Source organism: Gopherus flavomarginatus, chromosome 7, assembly GCF_025201925.1.
Source record: "Gopherus flavomarginatus isolate rGopFla2 chromosome 7, rGopFla2.mat.asm, whole genome shotgun sequence".
Taxonomy (NCBI): domain Eukaryota; kingdom Metazoa; phylum Chordata; order Testudines; family Testudinidae; genus Gopherus; species Gopherus flavomarginatus.
Genome location: NC_066623.1, coordinates 59,977,788 through 59,994,657, shown reverse-complemented (window position 1 = coordinate 59,994,657; position 16,870 = coordinate 59,977,788). Strand labels below are relative to the sequence as shown.

The 16,870-nt window shown below is 50.8% G+C and overlaps 1 protein-coding gene across 3 annotated transcripts in view; it reads right to left on the bottom strand.

Annotated features, from left to right (window-relative positions):
- KIAA1614 (KIAA1614 ortholog) overlaps positions 1-16,870 on the bottom strand; it is a 43,655-nt gene that overhangs the window by 12,092 nt on the left and 14,693 nt on the right. For 2 of the 3 annotated variants that reach the window (XR_007775596.1, XM_050962988.1), the window contains exons 4-7: positions 11,274-11,417; positions 8,099-9,828; positions 7,139-7,307; positions 255-522 (exon numbers count right to left, since the gene is read on the bottom strand). Coding sequence is in view for 2 of the 3 variants with exons in the window: in XM_050962988.1 (XP_050818945.1) it covers positions 255-522; positions 7,139-7,307; positions 8,099-9,828; positions 11,274-11,417 (2,311 nt within the window). In the remaining variant the exon portion in view is untranslated. The remainder of the gene's footprint in view (positions 1-254; positions 523-7,138; positions 7,308-8,098; positions 9,829-11,273; positions 11,418-16,870) is intronic. The other variant, XM_050962989.1, reaches the window with a different exon arrangement.

Genomic DNA, 16,870 nt, shown 5'->3' with positions numbered 1-16,870 from the left:
CCTCTAGGAAGGAGGGTAAGCATCCTAACTCCCATTTTACATAAGGGAATACTGGGGCACAGAGAGGTAAAGTGACATGCCCCTGGTCACAGAGCTGGGAATCACACCCAGCACAGAATTGTTCCCTACTACGCTATATTCCCCAGTGCTCTGTCCAATCTAAGCCACACACAGACCCTGTGTTCTGCCTCCATTGTAAAGGATCTCACAACTGCCAGACCTGCAGCATGTACAGAGTCACGCTTGGGACTCACCAGGCGCAGTGACTGCAGGGAAGGTGCTTTCTTCAAATCAGAGCAATCAGCGGCATCTGCCTTGGCTTCTGGGGGTGGAGCCAGGCTTGGCGCCTCCGTGGGAATCTGATCCATGCTGTAGCACCGGAACCTGCCCAGTTTCTGCTTGGTGCTCTGGCTGAGGGTGCAGAAGAACTTTTTCAGCCCCGATGTGGAAGAGCCCCCTCCTTTCCTGCTTGCTGCAGAGGCTGACGGCTTCTTTGGCTCTGGGTGGGCATCCAGCAGTTTGCTAAAAGACAAGTGGTTTCCATTTCAATAGGGATGTCAGAGTTTGCAGCCAAGATTAGATTCCACTAAGAGAGAACAGCAGATGAGGGGTTTGTTTTACTAAGAGCATCAACACATGAAAAGCAGCAAAGAGTCCTGTGGCACCTTATAGACTAACAGACGTTTTGGAGCATGAGCTTTCGTGGGTGAATACCCACATCGTCAGATGCATGGGAAGTGGGTATTGACCCACGAAAGCTCATGCTCCAAAACGTCTGTTAGTCTATAAGGTGCCACAGGATTCTTTGCTGCTTTTACAGATCCAGACTAACACGGCTACCCCTCTGATACTTAACACATGAACAGTTTCAAGTGGCACGGCAGAATCCTGCAGCAAAGACACACGCACACAGGGCCCAGTGGATGTATTTGGTGGCTTGTGTGAAATGACTTGATGGGTCTAGCTCTTAATAAGCTGGTGTCCATATCCCCAAAGCCACCTTCCTGGCCATCTCAGCAGAGAGGCAGCACTCCCGTCTTATGTGGCAGTGCCAGCAGGGCACAGCAGCACAGAGAAAGCCTACACAGCCACTGTCCATGTGTCCTGACAGAGAAGGACTTTCACCAACACTACATTTGCTAAAACCCAAGAAGAGCAGCCATAGATGTTGCCAGTGTTGCAATGTAAAAAATACAGAGTAAAAAGGAAATAAAGTGGCTCCCCTGAGTGACAGCAAATGGAAAAATCCCTTTGCATGGCTTTGGTGCACAGACTCTAGCTATGAAAGGTGTCTACACAGGGGTGAGAATTATGCATGATCAAAATTGAAAACAGATACGACTGGGCAGAAACCATAAACCACCAGATTCTTCAGCCTCAAACCTGCAGCTTGGGGAACAGAAACGGAGCACACATACAAAATTGCTAGTGAAAAGAAATCCTTGAGGTTTGTGTCAATTCTTTCTCTGGCTTTTAAGCCCTGTAAAGTATTCTGTTCCTAAAAGCCGGCAGGGGCCGGAGGTTGTGGGGAGGTTAGCTTACATGAGAATCAGCTCTGGGAAACCCAGAGGAAAAACACAAGTTTTTTTAAAACGCAAATGTATTTCAACGTAAACGTTACAAACTAGACTGTTAACCTGCCATGAGTAAAACATCCAGACTCCCCTCGTAAGAAAGATCATAAGGAATAATGGAGAATATTGTACAATGTAAGAATACATTACATACAAATAATCTGCATGAAAATAACATTATATTAAGATTGAAGTAAGTCACTCAAAAATTAGGAAATGCCAGAATGAATGTTGCCTGGGCAACCTCGATTTGGCTCCCTTGTGCATACTTAATTAGTTGGTCATGTACTATTTTTTCATGGGGCCCTTGTCTCATTCAGCACACAGGATGGGTGGTGTGCACTTAACTAGCATCTATTCAATATTTTGTTTTAGCCTCACTGTTCAGTGAGTGTCCCCAGGTCTTATTTACTCCACACTATTCAAACCCTGCTCTGAAGACAGAATTAGTAAGTTCCTCATGGTCTGTCTCTATGGTGCTCATCACTACAGCATCTGAGTGCTTTACAGACATCAACTGATTTTTTTTCATGACACCTCTGTGAGATGAGGTGGTATTATTCCCATTTTACAGATAGAGGACAGACACGGAGAGGGAAATGATGCAGAGAGATTAAGGTCAAAAGTGTCCACTAATTTTGGGTGCCAAATATGATACCCCTACGACCTGATTTTTCAGAGGACTTGATGTTATATGGCACTTTGTATGCTCAAAACACAGCTCCTGTTGACTCCAGCTGCAGCTGTGAGTGCTCAGCCCTTCTGAAAATCAGCCCCCAGGGTCTCACATCGGGCACCCAGAAAACGAGAAGCACACAATTAGTGACCACCTGTGAAAAGCTCAGTTTACGTCAGTGTTTCTCCTCCACCTTTTCAAGTTGGCAACCCCTTGTTCAAAGTCAGATATTTCCACAATCCCCCTCCTTTTATCAGAGTAAAAATGTAGCAGTGACAGCAAGGATCAGCCTATATAATTTAACTCTGAGTTTTGAGAGGTAGAGAGATCTTGACCTTGAAGGGTAAGAGTGTGTGGGGAGCGAGATTGTCTTTGCTTTAGACTGTAATAAAATAGTCAATGCCACACCTCCCCACCCCTACCCCTGATTGCCTTTTGGGATCCTTCCCACTCTCCTGAGGGCTGTGGCCAGTGTTCCCTCTAATTTTTTACATCCATGTGCAGAATACATTTTGCTATGTGCACCAATATAGAGGTGACGTGTCACATATCGACACATCACCTCCATATTGGTGCATATAACAAAATTCATGTGGTGGGGGTGGAGCCAATGAGTTCAGAGTGTGGGAGGGGACTCAGGGCTCTGGCTGGGGGTGCAGGCTCTGGGATGGGGCTGAGGATGAGGGGTTTGGGGTGCAGGAGAGGGCTCAGGGCTGCACCAGAGGATTGGGGTTGGGGGGCACAGATGAGGAGTTTGGGGTGCAGGCTGCCCCAGGGCTGCGGTGGGAAGAGATGACTCCCCCCCGCCTTCTCTTGCCACAGCAGCTCGGGGCTGGGGAAGAGGTACCTCTCCCCGACCATAGCAGCTCCGGCGGGCCTGGGTCAGGCTGAGGGAAGGGCTCCTCCCCTGGCTGAGGCAGGTCCACACTGGGGCTGGACTGAGGGAGGGGCTCCTTTCCCTTGGCCGAGGCAAGTCCACACTGGGGCTGGACCGAGGGAGGGGCTCCTCTCCCCTGGTCGAAGTAGGTCTGCGCTGGGGCCGGCAAGAAGAGGCACCTCTCCCAGCCGCGCTGGTGGGGTTGGGCTGGGCCAGGCCGAGAGAGGCGCTCCTCTTCCCCAGTGGAGGCAGGTCCATGCTAGGGCAGGTGGGGAGGGGCGCCTCTCCCCATTTCAGCCTTGAGTCCCTGCGTGGGGCTTAATAGGCAGCTGTGTGGCCGCGCAGCTTAGAGGGAACTTAGATCCATCGGTTGAGAAACACTAAATTGACTTGCCCAGCATCACATAGGAACTCTTTGGCAGAGGCAGGGCTAGAACCCAATTCTCCAGGACATTATTCAACTGTTTTAACCATGAGACCATCCTCTCTCTTCCTCATTCACTATGCACCTTCCAACTTCACTACACAGTTCGGATTCTCCCCCAGAAGCAGGTTGATCCTGTGCAATAAACAAGTTAAAGGTCCTGTGGAAACAGTAGCATGTAATCATGTAATTAAAGACTAACATAATGCATGTGCAGAAGGGGCCACATTAAGGTTGCCTTAATTCTGGAATTTTTAACTTTTGAGTCCTTGACTTTACAACTTGAATAATGTTCTTTTAACATCGTTTGTGTGTGTAATTTCCTAGGTTACTAGAAAACAAACCAAAAAAACCCAAATTCTATCACGTAGAGTCACACAGAAACCCGCACAGTTCATCAGCAGGGTTGGAACCTTTAGATTCACATCACAGATCTCTGCTATTTAAGCTAACAGAGTAACTGATAGCAGTAGCAGGTTGTCATCCTCTCTGCGAACTAGAGGCGGAGGACACCCACTTTGCCAGTGGGTTTCACAGATATTTGCGGACATCAGAGCAAATTCCAGTCCGGGCTGTGGATGGGAGGGTACTCTACTGGTCAGGTCTACTGTTTGACCCCACACGCTTAACCCGTTCTGCTCCATCCCTTCCAGCCTGGCTGTGTTCTGTTCCCCACCCCAGCTCCTTGTCCCAGTCCCATTCTCCTCACATAGTCAGTCCCAATCTCCATTCCTCAGGCTTCTCATCCCCGTCCCAGTCTCCTTGCACAGCCTGTCTCAGTTTCCCACTCCCAGATCCTCATCTTATCTATTTCTCCCCAACCCATTTGGCCTCCAGTCATCCCCCACCCCGACTGCCCCTTACACTGGGTCCCAGTCTTTCTCCCAGGCTCCTCATCCAAACTCAGTCTCCCCAACCCCTCCCCAGCTCCTTGTCCCAGTGTTTCCCCTCTCTGGCTCTTTGCCCAGCCACAGGTAGATCAGAATGATCCCCATGCTACTGGAGAGAAAAGCCAGGTTTTCAGAGATGCTGAACACGTGCCTCACACAGTGACTTCCCCTGGACTTGTGGCTGCTCAAAATCAGCCCCCATAACCACAGACCAAGGTCACTGAGTCAGTGGCCGATGGGAATACAACTCATATCTCCTGACACCCTGTCATCAAAGCTAAGATACAAGCCCCTTAGTGATGACTGTGATGCTGCTGTAGTATATTAGATTAGGTGATGGCAACATTTCAGTGGGAACTGCTCAGATTACACCTCCCTGCACAGACAACACCCATCATGCATGCCTGATGGCACCTGGATTAACCTGCAAGGAACCCAACATCTGAGTGGGATTCCGGGGCCGTGACAGGCCCTGTTGACAGACAACAATGAACATAAGCAGTATGGGTATATGCAGGAGAGGTGGCCTCTCCTGTGGGCAGGCAGGTGTGTGCTTTAAATTACTTTAAATTGCCTTTGCTACAAGAGACCACCATAGTTTGGCTCCACTTTCCTACCCCGTACCAGGGTGGGCTGTTCAAACAGTGGAAAAACTCCCAGGTAAACTTCAAACACTCCCAGGCCTGAAGGAGCAACACTGGCCTTTAAACTAAGTGGCAGAAACTACAATTTGGGGAGGAGTGGTGGAGAACAAAGAAAAACATTAGGGATGGAAGAAGCTGGGAAGATCCTTTCTTTAAATGGCACAAAGAAAAGGGCAAAGACACCACAGTACCAGCAGCGGCATTGAAAACCTCTCGATGCTGATCAGAGATCCATTTGGGTCTACAATGAACACCATGACATGCAATCAGGTATAATTAACCCCTTCATGTCTTCACTGAAGTATTTATTTCTAGTATTCTGGGATGTGGACGGGAAAGGGGGAAATGCATGCTGGCTGAGGGGTCTCCTCGGTAACGGCAGCAGCAGCTTTTGGGGGAAGGCACAGTGGGGAAGAGGAAGTTCCTGGCCAGCTCTAGGGAGAGCAGGGACACCAAGGAGAGGCTGATAGAGGAGGAGAGATGGTGTCATAACATTTCTTCCCAGATCTGGACCTTAGCGTCCAAAATATGGGTGCTAGCATGAAAACCTCCAAGCTTAGTTACCAGCTTGGACCTGGTAATTGCTGCCACCAGCCAGGAATTATACAGTGCCTAGCTCACTGTGGTCTCCCCAAAACCTTCCCAGGGGACCCCAAGACTCAGATTCCTTGAGTCTCACAACCAAGGGGAATAAACCATTTCCCTTCCCCCTCCTCCCCTCCAGGTGTTCCCTCCCTGGGTTCCTGGAGAGATATACAGAAGCAAGCTCCGTGAATCTAAACAAAGGAATTCTACCCTCCCTGTTTCAAGTCCTGGAAACACAAGTACCGAGAGAGCTAATCTCTCTTCCCTCTCACCCAGAGGGTATGCAAAGTCAGGCTTAGTAAATCTAACACAAAGAGATTTTCCCCCTGACATCTTCCTCCCACCAATTCCCTGGTGAGCTGCAGACTCAATCCCCTGGAGTCCCCACTAAAGAAAAACTCCAACAGGTCTTAAAAAGAAAGCTTTATATAAAAAGAATGAAAAAGGACATAAAATATAGTCTCTGTATTAAGGTGACAATATACAGGGTCAATTGCTTAAAGGAAAAAAAAATGAATAAACAGCCTTATCCAAAAAGAATACAATTTAACACATTCCAGCAACTATACACATGTAAATACAAAAAAACAATATAAACCTATTGTCTTACTATCCTTGTACTTACAACTTGGAAACAGAAGATTAGAAAGCCAGGAGATAGAAAAATCACTCTCAGAGCCAAGAGGGTCAGACCCAAGACAAAGAACAAAGAAACTCACACCCAAAACTTCCCTCCACCCAGATTTGAAAAAGTCTTGTTTCCTGATTGGTCCTCTGGTCAGGTGTTTGGTTCCCTGTGTTAACCCTTTACAGGTAAAAGAACATTAACCCTTAGCTATCTGTTTATGACAGATGGGCAGGTACATGGATGGGAGAGCAGAATCAGCAGGGGAAGGTTTAATACTGTAAGGCTGGCTCCCCACCAATTAGCAGCTACAGCTGTGCCAGCCAGCCAGCAAGCAGTACTAGCAGCAGCTGGGGGAACAAAGAGCCAGCGAACCAGAAAGGGGCTGCAGATCCGGAGAATGGAAAGGTTGCTGACCCCCTCTGGTCAAACAGCTGCTCCCAACTCCCTCTGAAGGGGTACCAAAGGATGACAAGTATTTACATATGCATAGCGCCACCTCATTACCAGCAGATGGGTGTGTCTTAGGCCTGGGATCTAACTGCCACACCCCTGCCTGCCTTGACGACCCCACTGCCAGGCAGAGCTGCCAGTGCGTGGGTTGCCAGTCTCTCTCCTATCTGCCACCTCCATGATCACAAGCATCACTCTATATACCAGGCACAACATAAGCCCACCCATAGACCCCAAGGGTTGTTACTTGCTAACTTCTGCAGCCACAGAAGTAGCTGTGCAGTTTACAGAAGCAAGAGTCAGTCCAACGCCCAGCTGCTCCCCTCCACAGCTCAGACCCCTTCCACTGATGTGGTTACAGAGTGGGGAGCTTGCTGTATATTTACTCACCTCCCTTCTGCAAACGGCTTTGCTTGCTGTGACCCAGACACTGGCGCTTCCCCTCTGGATAATCGACCAGACTGGGTGGGCTCGGTATCCTCAGCTGCCTGGGAGAGGGTGATGCCCGCTGAGCTGATGGCGCTGGGAGCAGCAGAGGGAGCTGCTGCTGAGGATGGACCTATCATGACAGCAACACAGTCAGACACGCACCTATTGGCTGATTCAGAAAACAGGCTTGGACAGGAAGGTGGGTCTGACCCAGCTATTGGAATCAGCAGGGACGCTGACCTCACTCAGCCGGGCCCGCTGTACTGCAGGAGCAGGGATAGTTTTCATTACTCTTCCTAGATCCTCATTGAAATGGAGCTGCCAGTACCTCAAGTGACCCCTTTTCATTTAGAGGGTCTAGTCTCTCCCCAGATAGCCATCCCTGAAGCCTCTCCTGTGCTGCAGTGGGTGGCTCCCATCTCAGTGGACTCGTGCCATGCACCTGGGACTCTCCCTTCACCCATGGATGACAGTAACCCCTCTCTGCCCCCTCCAGTTCTTTAACAAGTATCCTGGATTGGGTAGCAACCAGCACCATTCCCATATTAGCTAGCCTCACCCAGCTGGCAGACACCTCCCCGCCCCCGAGTCTTATCCCCAAGCACAGCAAACATGTGACCCTGGCACCACAGCCTGATGACCAGCATGTTCAGGCATTGGTGAGCTGCCAGAAGGAGGGCAGGTTTTACCAGTGAAGAATATCTGCTCCGAGAGCCCACTACTTCCCTTGCTGCGGAGTTCAAATCTCGAGACTGTCCGCAGGAGCACCAGAGCTCGCTCACCTGTCCTGAGAGCAGGCAGGAAAGTGGCCAGGTCTCCAATCAGACAATGTTTATAAGAGCCCAATGGGAAGCCAGCTCAGAGCACAGGCATAACACAGCCATGTCACTAAGGGGGCCAGCAGAAATAAGCCCATCTTACCTTTACTGTCTCCCAAGGAAGCAGGCAGTTTCTGGACACTCACGGCCTGCTCTCTGTGGCTCAGAGCCACGCTGGCAGCCTGGCCATCATGCTGACGCTGAGCCCATGTGTTGTTGCAGTTATTAGTGGACAAGGCCAGGAGTCGGCTCTTGGAAAGCACTTTTGGGCTGTGCTGGCTTTTCTGCTCCTCCGGCACAGACCCACACTTGCTGGGAGGAGAAGTGGGACGAGTCACCAGGTCACTGGTCTGGTCCAGGCACCCAGTTTTGTGGCCTGTCAGCTTGTAGCTACCCGTCAGGACGGCCTTCCTGTAAGGCACAGGGGAGGAAGCTTTCCGAGTTGGTGGCGGGGCAGGGACCCGAGCCAGCAAGTTGTAGCATGGTGCCCCCTGCTTTGCTTGTTGTTGGGAGATGCCTGTTGCTGGTCTGGGTTGGCTGAAGTTGTTGGCTGGCTGAGGGGCGGGAGCAGAGTTTTCCAGTGTGCCTCTGTTGCCTGGGATTGATGGTGCTGACGGCTGACCCTGGGCAGAGGGCAGAGGGTGAACATGTCCCCGCTGGACAGGGCCAAGCACTGCATCACCACTGTTCTTCCCAGCCAGCCGAGGTGCAGCTGGGAGTTGGTCACTTTTGGAAAGTGCTTCTACCTCATTGCCTGTTGGCTTGGTCACCTGACCCTCTTTTAGCACGAGGGTGTCCTTCAAGCTGGAGTTTCTTTCCTCACTGACGTTCTCACCAATGGCAGCCCTGCCAGTACAAAGCACGTTGTCAGAGACCCTGGTCCCTCCACTGCCATCATTCACCCTGCACTCCTCCTGGCCCGCCTTCCTACCCCTCGCATCCTTCTCCGGAACACAAGTTCCCCTAGGAGCTTGATGCCCACCAGGCCAGCAGCCTCTGGAATCCTGGTAACCCTGGGGGTGGCAGCTCCCTGGCCCAGCCTCTTCGCTGTCAGTTCTGCAGCTGTCAGATGTATCGGTGCTGTCTAGAGCTGAGTCCACGTCGTCTATGTACGTGACATCCCCGATATATGTCTCCCTGATCCGCTCCGTATGAACGCGCTGCCAGGAAGGAAGAATCCAGAGGGGAGACCCCCTTGGGCCCAAAGTCCTTCCTCTCGCCTCCTGCTGGGAAGCACTTGGCTCCCCACTTTCAGCCCCGGTGATGATTGTTTTGTTTTCCTGAGTTACGCTGTGGCCCTCCAATAGGGGCTTAACGGTCTGATCAGCCCTGAGGTCCATGTTCTGATTAGCTGCTGAGCCCCTGAGATAGGAGCCACAGGCTCTGCACTTCCCCTCTGCACTCAGCGCAGTGGGCCCAGCCTTCTCAGAGCGCCCCCTGCTGGCCAGGTGCACAGATGTCCCTGCAGCCTGCCCACGGTTCTGCTGCTCCTTGCAGGCTTTACTGACCCCATTCTCCTTGCGGTGGAAGTCCCCACTGATGTAATCTGAAAGGTCTGGCTTGGAGACCAGTGGGCTCTGTCCCAAAGTCAAGAGGACTGAGTCCAAGACCCGCTTTTGGCGCAGTTGCAACCTCTCCAAATAGCGAACTTCGGCATCCCGGAGAGACTCGTCCTCAAAGCGCACACGGGATGGGGACAGCCCTCGCTTCCTGGCCTGCCCGCAGCTGGATTCCCCACTGGAGGAGTCACTCAGGTTCCCACTGATGTGGGCCTCCCCATCCCTCATAGCATAGCTCTTCTTCAGTTCTGGAGCGGTGGTCCCACCCGCATCCCTAATGCAGCAACATAGGGACAGAGAGGATGGTTATGGAGTTGCCAGCCAGTCACCCCTCCCCTTTTATTCCCTTCAAGGGAGTCCTGCCACTCTAGCATAGTGTGGGCAAATGGCTCCACCCTGCGGAATGGACTCTTGTCCATCTGAGTGATTCCAGGGACCCAGGGTCAGGACTCATGCCTCACCCAGCCCACCTCCCTTTCCCTAGGAGGCAAGTACACCCACCTTAAATCACCCCCTTTTGGAACAAGTTTCCCTCCTTTGCTATCAAGAGTGAGGGGGATAAGTCCAGTGCCCATGGTGGAAAATCCCACTGAAACCATAACAGAAAATCTTAAGGGACCAGTGGATTAAGGGCTAAAGGCCAACAGGGTGCAAACTCAGTCCAGCTGCTGTTCAAATCAGTAAATCAATCTGTGGTAAGTACAGAGGAGACCAGGCACACCAGCAAAATATGAACGGATAGGATAGATGTAGGTGCCATAGGGGCTGGGCTAGGCAGTAATATGCAGGAGACCTGTGTTTGTTTTCATGCCTGGATCTAGACTCTGCTGGCCTAGAGAGGTGTGGGGGAGCACACTGGGCCCCTCGGGAAGGGCAGTCCTGACACATGGCTCAACACTGACCTCTTCAACAGATAAGGGAGTGGTGTGGCCAGGCTCCCTCAGAGGTGACTGGGACAACAGGCCTTGTTCTAATGTGGAACAAAACCAAACAAATTTTAAAACCTCACAAGCCAAAACTGTCATCCTCTGGAGCACTTGAGCATATTTTAGTCTGGGAGACCTTTCTATATCAGTAGCAAAATAAACTCATCTCTGGGAGCCAAGAACTTGCAGTCAGTGCCTCTGTCATCCTAAAATGAAACAATGACACCCCATTCAAATCCTCTAGTGTGTGATCCATTGTATGTCTCTATCTGGTACGCATGGAGCATCTGTACAGTGAAGGTGTAACAGGCTTCTGCTGTGCACGTGACATTTGTTTACGTGGTGTAGTAGGCTGCAGCAGTGTCTCTGAACCCTTTTGATACCAGGAACCGGCTTGCTGCCTTCCTAAACTGTGTCAGGAAGATCTCATGGACTGGGGCCAGTCCACGGACCAGTAGTTGAGAAATACTGGGCTACAGAATGCCTAGTGTGTCTGCATCTACATGAAAGCAGGGGTACTGGAACAATTTGGATAGTGGGGGTGCTGAGAGCCATTGAACCAAACTGTAAACCCGGTATGTGATGGAAACCACTCCAAGCCAGGGGTAAGGCAGCTCTCCTAGTTCCAGTCCCTATGCGTGAGAGCGAGGATCACAGTCTGGTTCTATTTCCATACATGCTTGAGTGAGGAAAGCAGAACACTGCAGGGAGACTGGCAATAGAAGCAGGTCTCCCACCCCCTCCCCCTGGCATTCCCTGGAGCTGTGATTGACATGCGAGGCATTGCACTCACCGCTTGGCCTGGGGAACAGCAGGAAGGATGTCGTGGCTGGCTCGGAGAGGGCTCGTCCTGGCCTTCATGCGGGCTCTCTGCAGCAGCTGCTTGGCCTGCTCATGCCTGGGGCTCAGCTCAAGCTCCTGAGTGGGAACAAAGGCCCTGCAGCCAGGCCAGTGGGGAGCAAGGCAGGAGGATTAGAAAAAAATAACAAGGATTAGAAGTGGTTTAACAGTGACGAGGACTGCGGCTCTGCCTGGAAAAACAACCCACAGTGCAGCCTCAGACCCACTGCAGGCCTGCAAGCCAGCACTAGAGGGCAGCCTATGCCACCAATAGGGGAAGCCAGGGCTCTCACAAGACAGGCATGGATGCCTGTTTCCAAAGATACAGTGATAGACCTGTCCAGAGACAGGAGGAGGAAGGACGGGAGCATTCCCTAAGCAGCCTTACAAGTGGATGCAGCAGCTCTCAGGGGCCTAAGCCAAGCTGAGGCCAAATACCCTGAAAACCTGGACAAGGAGCCCATCTCCAGCCACATTAAATGCACCCTCACGGTTTCCACTCCTGCTCAGTTTGACCTTTAAAGACAAACTTCTACTCAGTGACTGGTTTTTGCTGGTCCCTCTGGTGGCTATTTACCAATAGGCCAGAGCTGAAAAGAGCCTGCTAGGCCCCCTCTCCTCTGCCAGTACAGGGCTGCAACTGCTAAATTCCCAGCATACATAAAGGGAAGTTAGATTAAAACAATATACTCGCAATGGAAGGTTGCAATGCAACACAATTGTTTCTAACAGTTCAGAACAATTACACACAAGAACACAAAAGCAGACACACACAGCAGGCTGCCCCCTAGAACAGAGGCACAACTCCCCCATCTTTCTCTAGGCTGCCTGGCTGAGTGGGATCTGGGCCTAGCAGCACATATTCTACAGAGCCCCCTAGTCTGCAAGCAGGAGCAGCAACCTTCCTGAAATTTAAAGGGACACTGTGTCATTTTTACACAACTTTCAATGCACCACAGCACCCTGCATAAGAATCTCTTGCAAGTCACCTTAAATATTTGGAAATAGCAAAGCAGAAGCTCTCCAGGGACAGGGTTGCTGGTATTTGTGCAGTTTTGCACGCCCATCACACTCCACAGCTTCAGTTGCATAGTAGATTTGCCCAAAGAACAGCTGAATGCTGCGCTATAAGTCACAGTGAAAATACTACTTCTCTCTGCTTTCCCTCTGTAGATCTCAAAGGGAATATCACCCCCATTTTACAGATGCAGAAACTGAGGCACAGAAAATTGAAGTGACTTGCCCAAGGTCACCAACCAGGTCAGTAGCAGAGGTAGGAGTTGAACCCAGGTCTCCTGAGTCCCAGTCCCCTCTGCACAGGACTGTACTGCCACTACAGCAATAATATGTAAACTACAGGGATGACTGGCTGAGCAGAAACAAAATGAAGCAACCGGGAGTAAGGGTTGTGCAGGAGGAGGGACTCTTTCTAATAGGAACTAAACAAAAGTAGCAGAAGCAAAAAGAGCAACAAGCAGGTTTGCAGCCTGAGATCAACCCGACATTCCCCACCTTGTCTCTCTGCAGCAGCCCTGTTTACAGCCTATTCCTGCAACACCTGTGCAAAGTGAAGGGGAAGGAGAACTGAAGTTAACCCCTTGTGCACGGGAGACCATGTAGAGCCCCTGCAGCCAGCTGTTGGGGCAGTCCCTCCCCAACTTCCTTTCCCTCAGAGTTCAGCTGCTCTGTTCCCTGGGAGCTCCCTCCTCTCACTGATCTCTGGCAGTCTTATCTCATCCTGGTGCTCATTGGCCAATTAGCTGCCAGTCAGTCACCTAGAGAGTTAAATTACAGATGGACTTCTTCTCTTCAAAGGCCAGCTCCCAGCCACCCCATGACATTGGGAAAGCAGTAGTCTACCCCCTTTCGCCCACCAAGATCTGCCCATGCACCTTAGTCCTCACATGTAGCACCCCCTCCTATCCCAGTCAGCTTCGCCAATGCATCTCAGCCCAGGCCATTTCTTTCCTTCAACAGCTTCCTCCCCTCCTCCCCAACGGTCACGCACTGTACTGGGGGAAACCCCTTGGCAGCCAGCACAGCAGGCGCAGAGTGCAGCTGTCCACCTAGGAGGTGCTGTTACTCAATGGGAATACTTGACCCCAATTCTCCAAGAGTCGCACTGGCTCCCTGTCCACTTCCAGGTGCAGGCCAGGGATTGGCCTTCATCTGAAGAGCCCTAGGTGGTTTGGGTTCAGGCTGTCCGAGACACATCTCCCTCCCCACCTGCCATACAGCAGTTGAGGGTCTTGAACAACAGTCCCTAAGTTTAAGCCAGGAGGCTGGTGCACTCTACAGGGGCTCTGGCACTCATTCCCTGGCTGGGTTAACAGGGTTCAAGTTTGTTGCCCTGAGGCCCAAACGGGGGGGTTGTCCAGTTTTCTGGGAGGTAGTTGTGCCTATGTTTTTCGTAGGCTTTATGTACTGCGGAGCCAGTGCACAGGAGAGTTACTTTGCAAAACAATGCAGTACACAGCGCAATACATGGCACTTTCCTCCTCTGTGCACATCCGACTCCCTCTCCAGCTAATCTGCTGATGCCATTCCCGCCCCATTCCACTCAGAGAAATGTCAGGTGCTAAGGTTCCCGAGAACAGGAGGGCACTCCACAAAGCCTGCCAGGGGCATCAGCTTGCAGATTTAACTGAGCCAGGAAGCACTTTGATGCTCTAGTGATGGGTGCTCTGCCATAAGACACCTCTCGCATGTGGCTGTTCAGCCCACAGAAAAGAGGAAAGGGGTGGGTGTGTCCCCCTTTGTGTCAGCAATGCCAGGAGTATAACCCACCAATGACAAAGCCAATGACCATGTGTCTCAGGGAAGGGAGGAAAGCAACGCCTTGTGCCCCACTAAAGGTTGTTCAACCACAGAGGTTCTTTGCCTACCAAAACACTGAGGAGATGCTTGGTTCCTAGCTCACCAGCAAGTGTCATTAGCACCCCCTTCTAATGCAGCATCCAGCTGCTCCAAACACATGCTGGGGTCTGACTGGGGCTTCCACCTGGGCTCTGCCACAGGGTCAGGGAGAGGGACGTATTAGCACATCTACATCTTCCCAGGTAGGTGCACAGCAGCTTTTCCCCTGATCTGAGAGCACAGAAGGGGAATTCAGTCTGTTGGGACATGCACCTGTCTGGGGTGTGGAACTAAGTGAGCCCCTTACAGGCAAGGGAAAAGTGTTCCCAAGGGCAGGCAGCCCCACAAGTGGGAGAGGGCACTGGGGATATTCAGTGGCGAAGAATGACGGGAAGAGGAAGGAGAGTTTACCAATGGTGAGTACCCTCTTAGACAGTCCATTAACCATAAAAGCAGCAAAGAATCCTGTGGCACCTTATAGACTAACAGATGTTTTGGAGCATGATGCATCTGACGAAGTAGGCATTCACCCACGAAAGCTCATGCTCCAAAACGTCTGTTAGTCTATAAGGTGCCACAGGATTCTTTGCTGCTTTTACAGATCCAGACTAACACGGCTACCCCTCTGATACTTGACTCCATTAACCATGTGGCTAATCGCTTACAGGACCCAGATACATGGCAGACTAGGCTGCTAGCAATGATGGCCCATAGTTAGGGTTGAGTGGTCATTACTCACATGCCATACAGACATGAGATGTTCTCAGCTCACCGGACCCCTAGCCAGTTAGTGCTCTGGGGCTGACACCCCTAACATTTCCTTCCATTCGCTTTTGCTTTCAGATTGTCTTCCCCAAAATCACTGCCCCCAGGCCCAGAACTCATGGACCTACAGGCAAATATGGCCTGGAGTGCCATGGTGAGAAGACACCAGCATGAAAGGGAGAGAGAACACAGTCAGGCTGCTTAGTACCATGTGCTGAGAGCAGAGTTACACTGTCCCATCAATGGGAGAGACTGGCCCCATCCAGAGGCTGCCTCCTCCCAGTTCACTAAAGCAGTGTAGAGGGACAGCAGGGAACACCCGAGAGTGCTCTGGGCACTGTTCCCATTTCTTCCCTGCTCTGCCTCAAACGCTGTCACTCAACAGCCGGCGCCTACAAAGCCAGGAAGGTTCCCATGACACCAAATGGCCACTCTGTCCTTGAAGGAGGGGACTGTGGGTAGAGTGTAACTGTCATAAACAGATAGTAGGGTTTAATAGAACAGAAGTACTTCATATCTCTTTTGCCTGTAAAGGGTTAACAAGTTCAGTGAGCCTGGCTGTCACCTGACCAGAGGACCAATCCGGGGACAGGATACTTTCAAATCTTGAGGGAGGGAAGATTTTGTGTGTGCTGTTAGATTTTGGTGGTTGTTCTCTCTGGATTCTCAGAGGGACCAGACATGCAACCAGGTTTCTCTCCAATCTCTCCAATACAGGCTCTTATATGTCCAGAATAGTAAGTACTAGGTAGATAAGGCGAGTTAGGCTTATGTTTGTTTTCTTTATTTGCAAATATGTATTTGTCTGGAAGGAGTTCAAATTTGTATTTGGCTGAAATGATTTTACTTCGTACTTGTATACTTAGGCTGGGAGAGTATTCCCAATGTCTATAGCTGAAAGACCCTGTAACATATTCCATCTTAAATTTACAAAGACAATTTTTACTGTTTTTTCTTTCTTTAATTAAAAGCTTTTCTTGTTTAAGAACTTGATTGTTTCTTATTCTGGTGTGAGATCCCAGGGGACTGGGTCTGGATCCACCAGGGAATTGGTGGGGAGAAAGGAGGGAAGCGGGAGAGAGAGGTTAATTTCTCTCTGTGTTAGGATTACTTTCTCTCTCAGGGAGAGTCTGGGAGGGGGAGAGAGGAGGGGGGAAGGTGAATTTTGCTCTTTGTTTTAAGATTCAAGGAGTCTGAATCACAGTGATCTTCCTGGCTAACCCAGGGAGGGGAAGCCTGGGAGAGGTAACGGGGGGAAAGGGTTTACTTTCCTTGTGTTAAGATCCAGAGGGCCAGGGTCTTGGGGGTCCCTGGGCAAGGTTTTGGGGGGACCAGAGTGTACCAGGCACTGTAATTCCTGGTTGGTGGCAGCACTACAAGTACTAAGCTGGTAATTGAGCTTAGAGGGATTCATGCTGGTACCCCATCTTTTGGACGCTAAGGTTCAGAGTGGGGAATTATACCATGACAGTAACAATTCCCAGAATCCTCAGCAGAAACGGAAGGGGGTCTGAAAAACAGCCATTGTCCTTGGGATAGCTGCCCAGAACACACTCCTAGCATATACAGTTAGGCAGAGGGGGGCACAAAACCATGGCTGGCATGGAAGAAAAGCAGCTGTGTGGGCCCACACCAAATGTCACTTTTAACTAGCTGAGCAGACACTCATTGTGTCCCAGGCTGGCAGGAGCCTTCAATGAATGCACTAAACTCAGTTTTATGTTCAAGAGCTAGCAGGTTTGTTGAATGCCTCCAGCCTCATCCTCTGCTCACACTCTCCCGGAAGGCCCTGCATTGGATAGGACCCATGGTGAATTCTTCAGGGCCTCTCTCTCACATCCTGGCCATAACCATGGAAAGGGATCAACCCAGCTTTGAAGTAAAGTGACACCTCAACACCAACTACACCCAAGCCAGAACTCAAACACT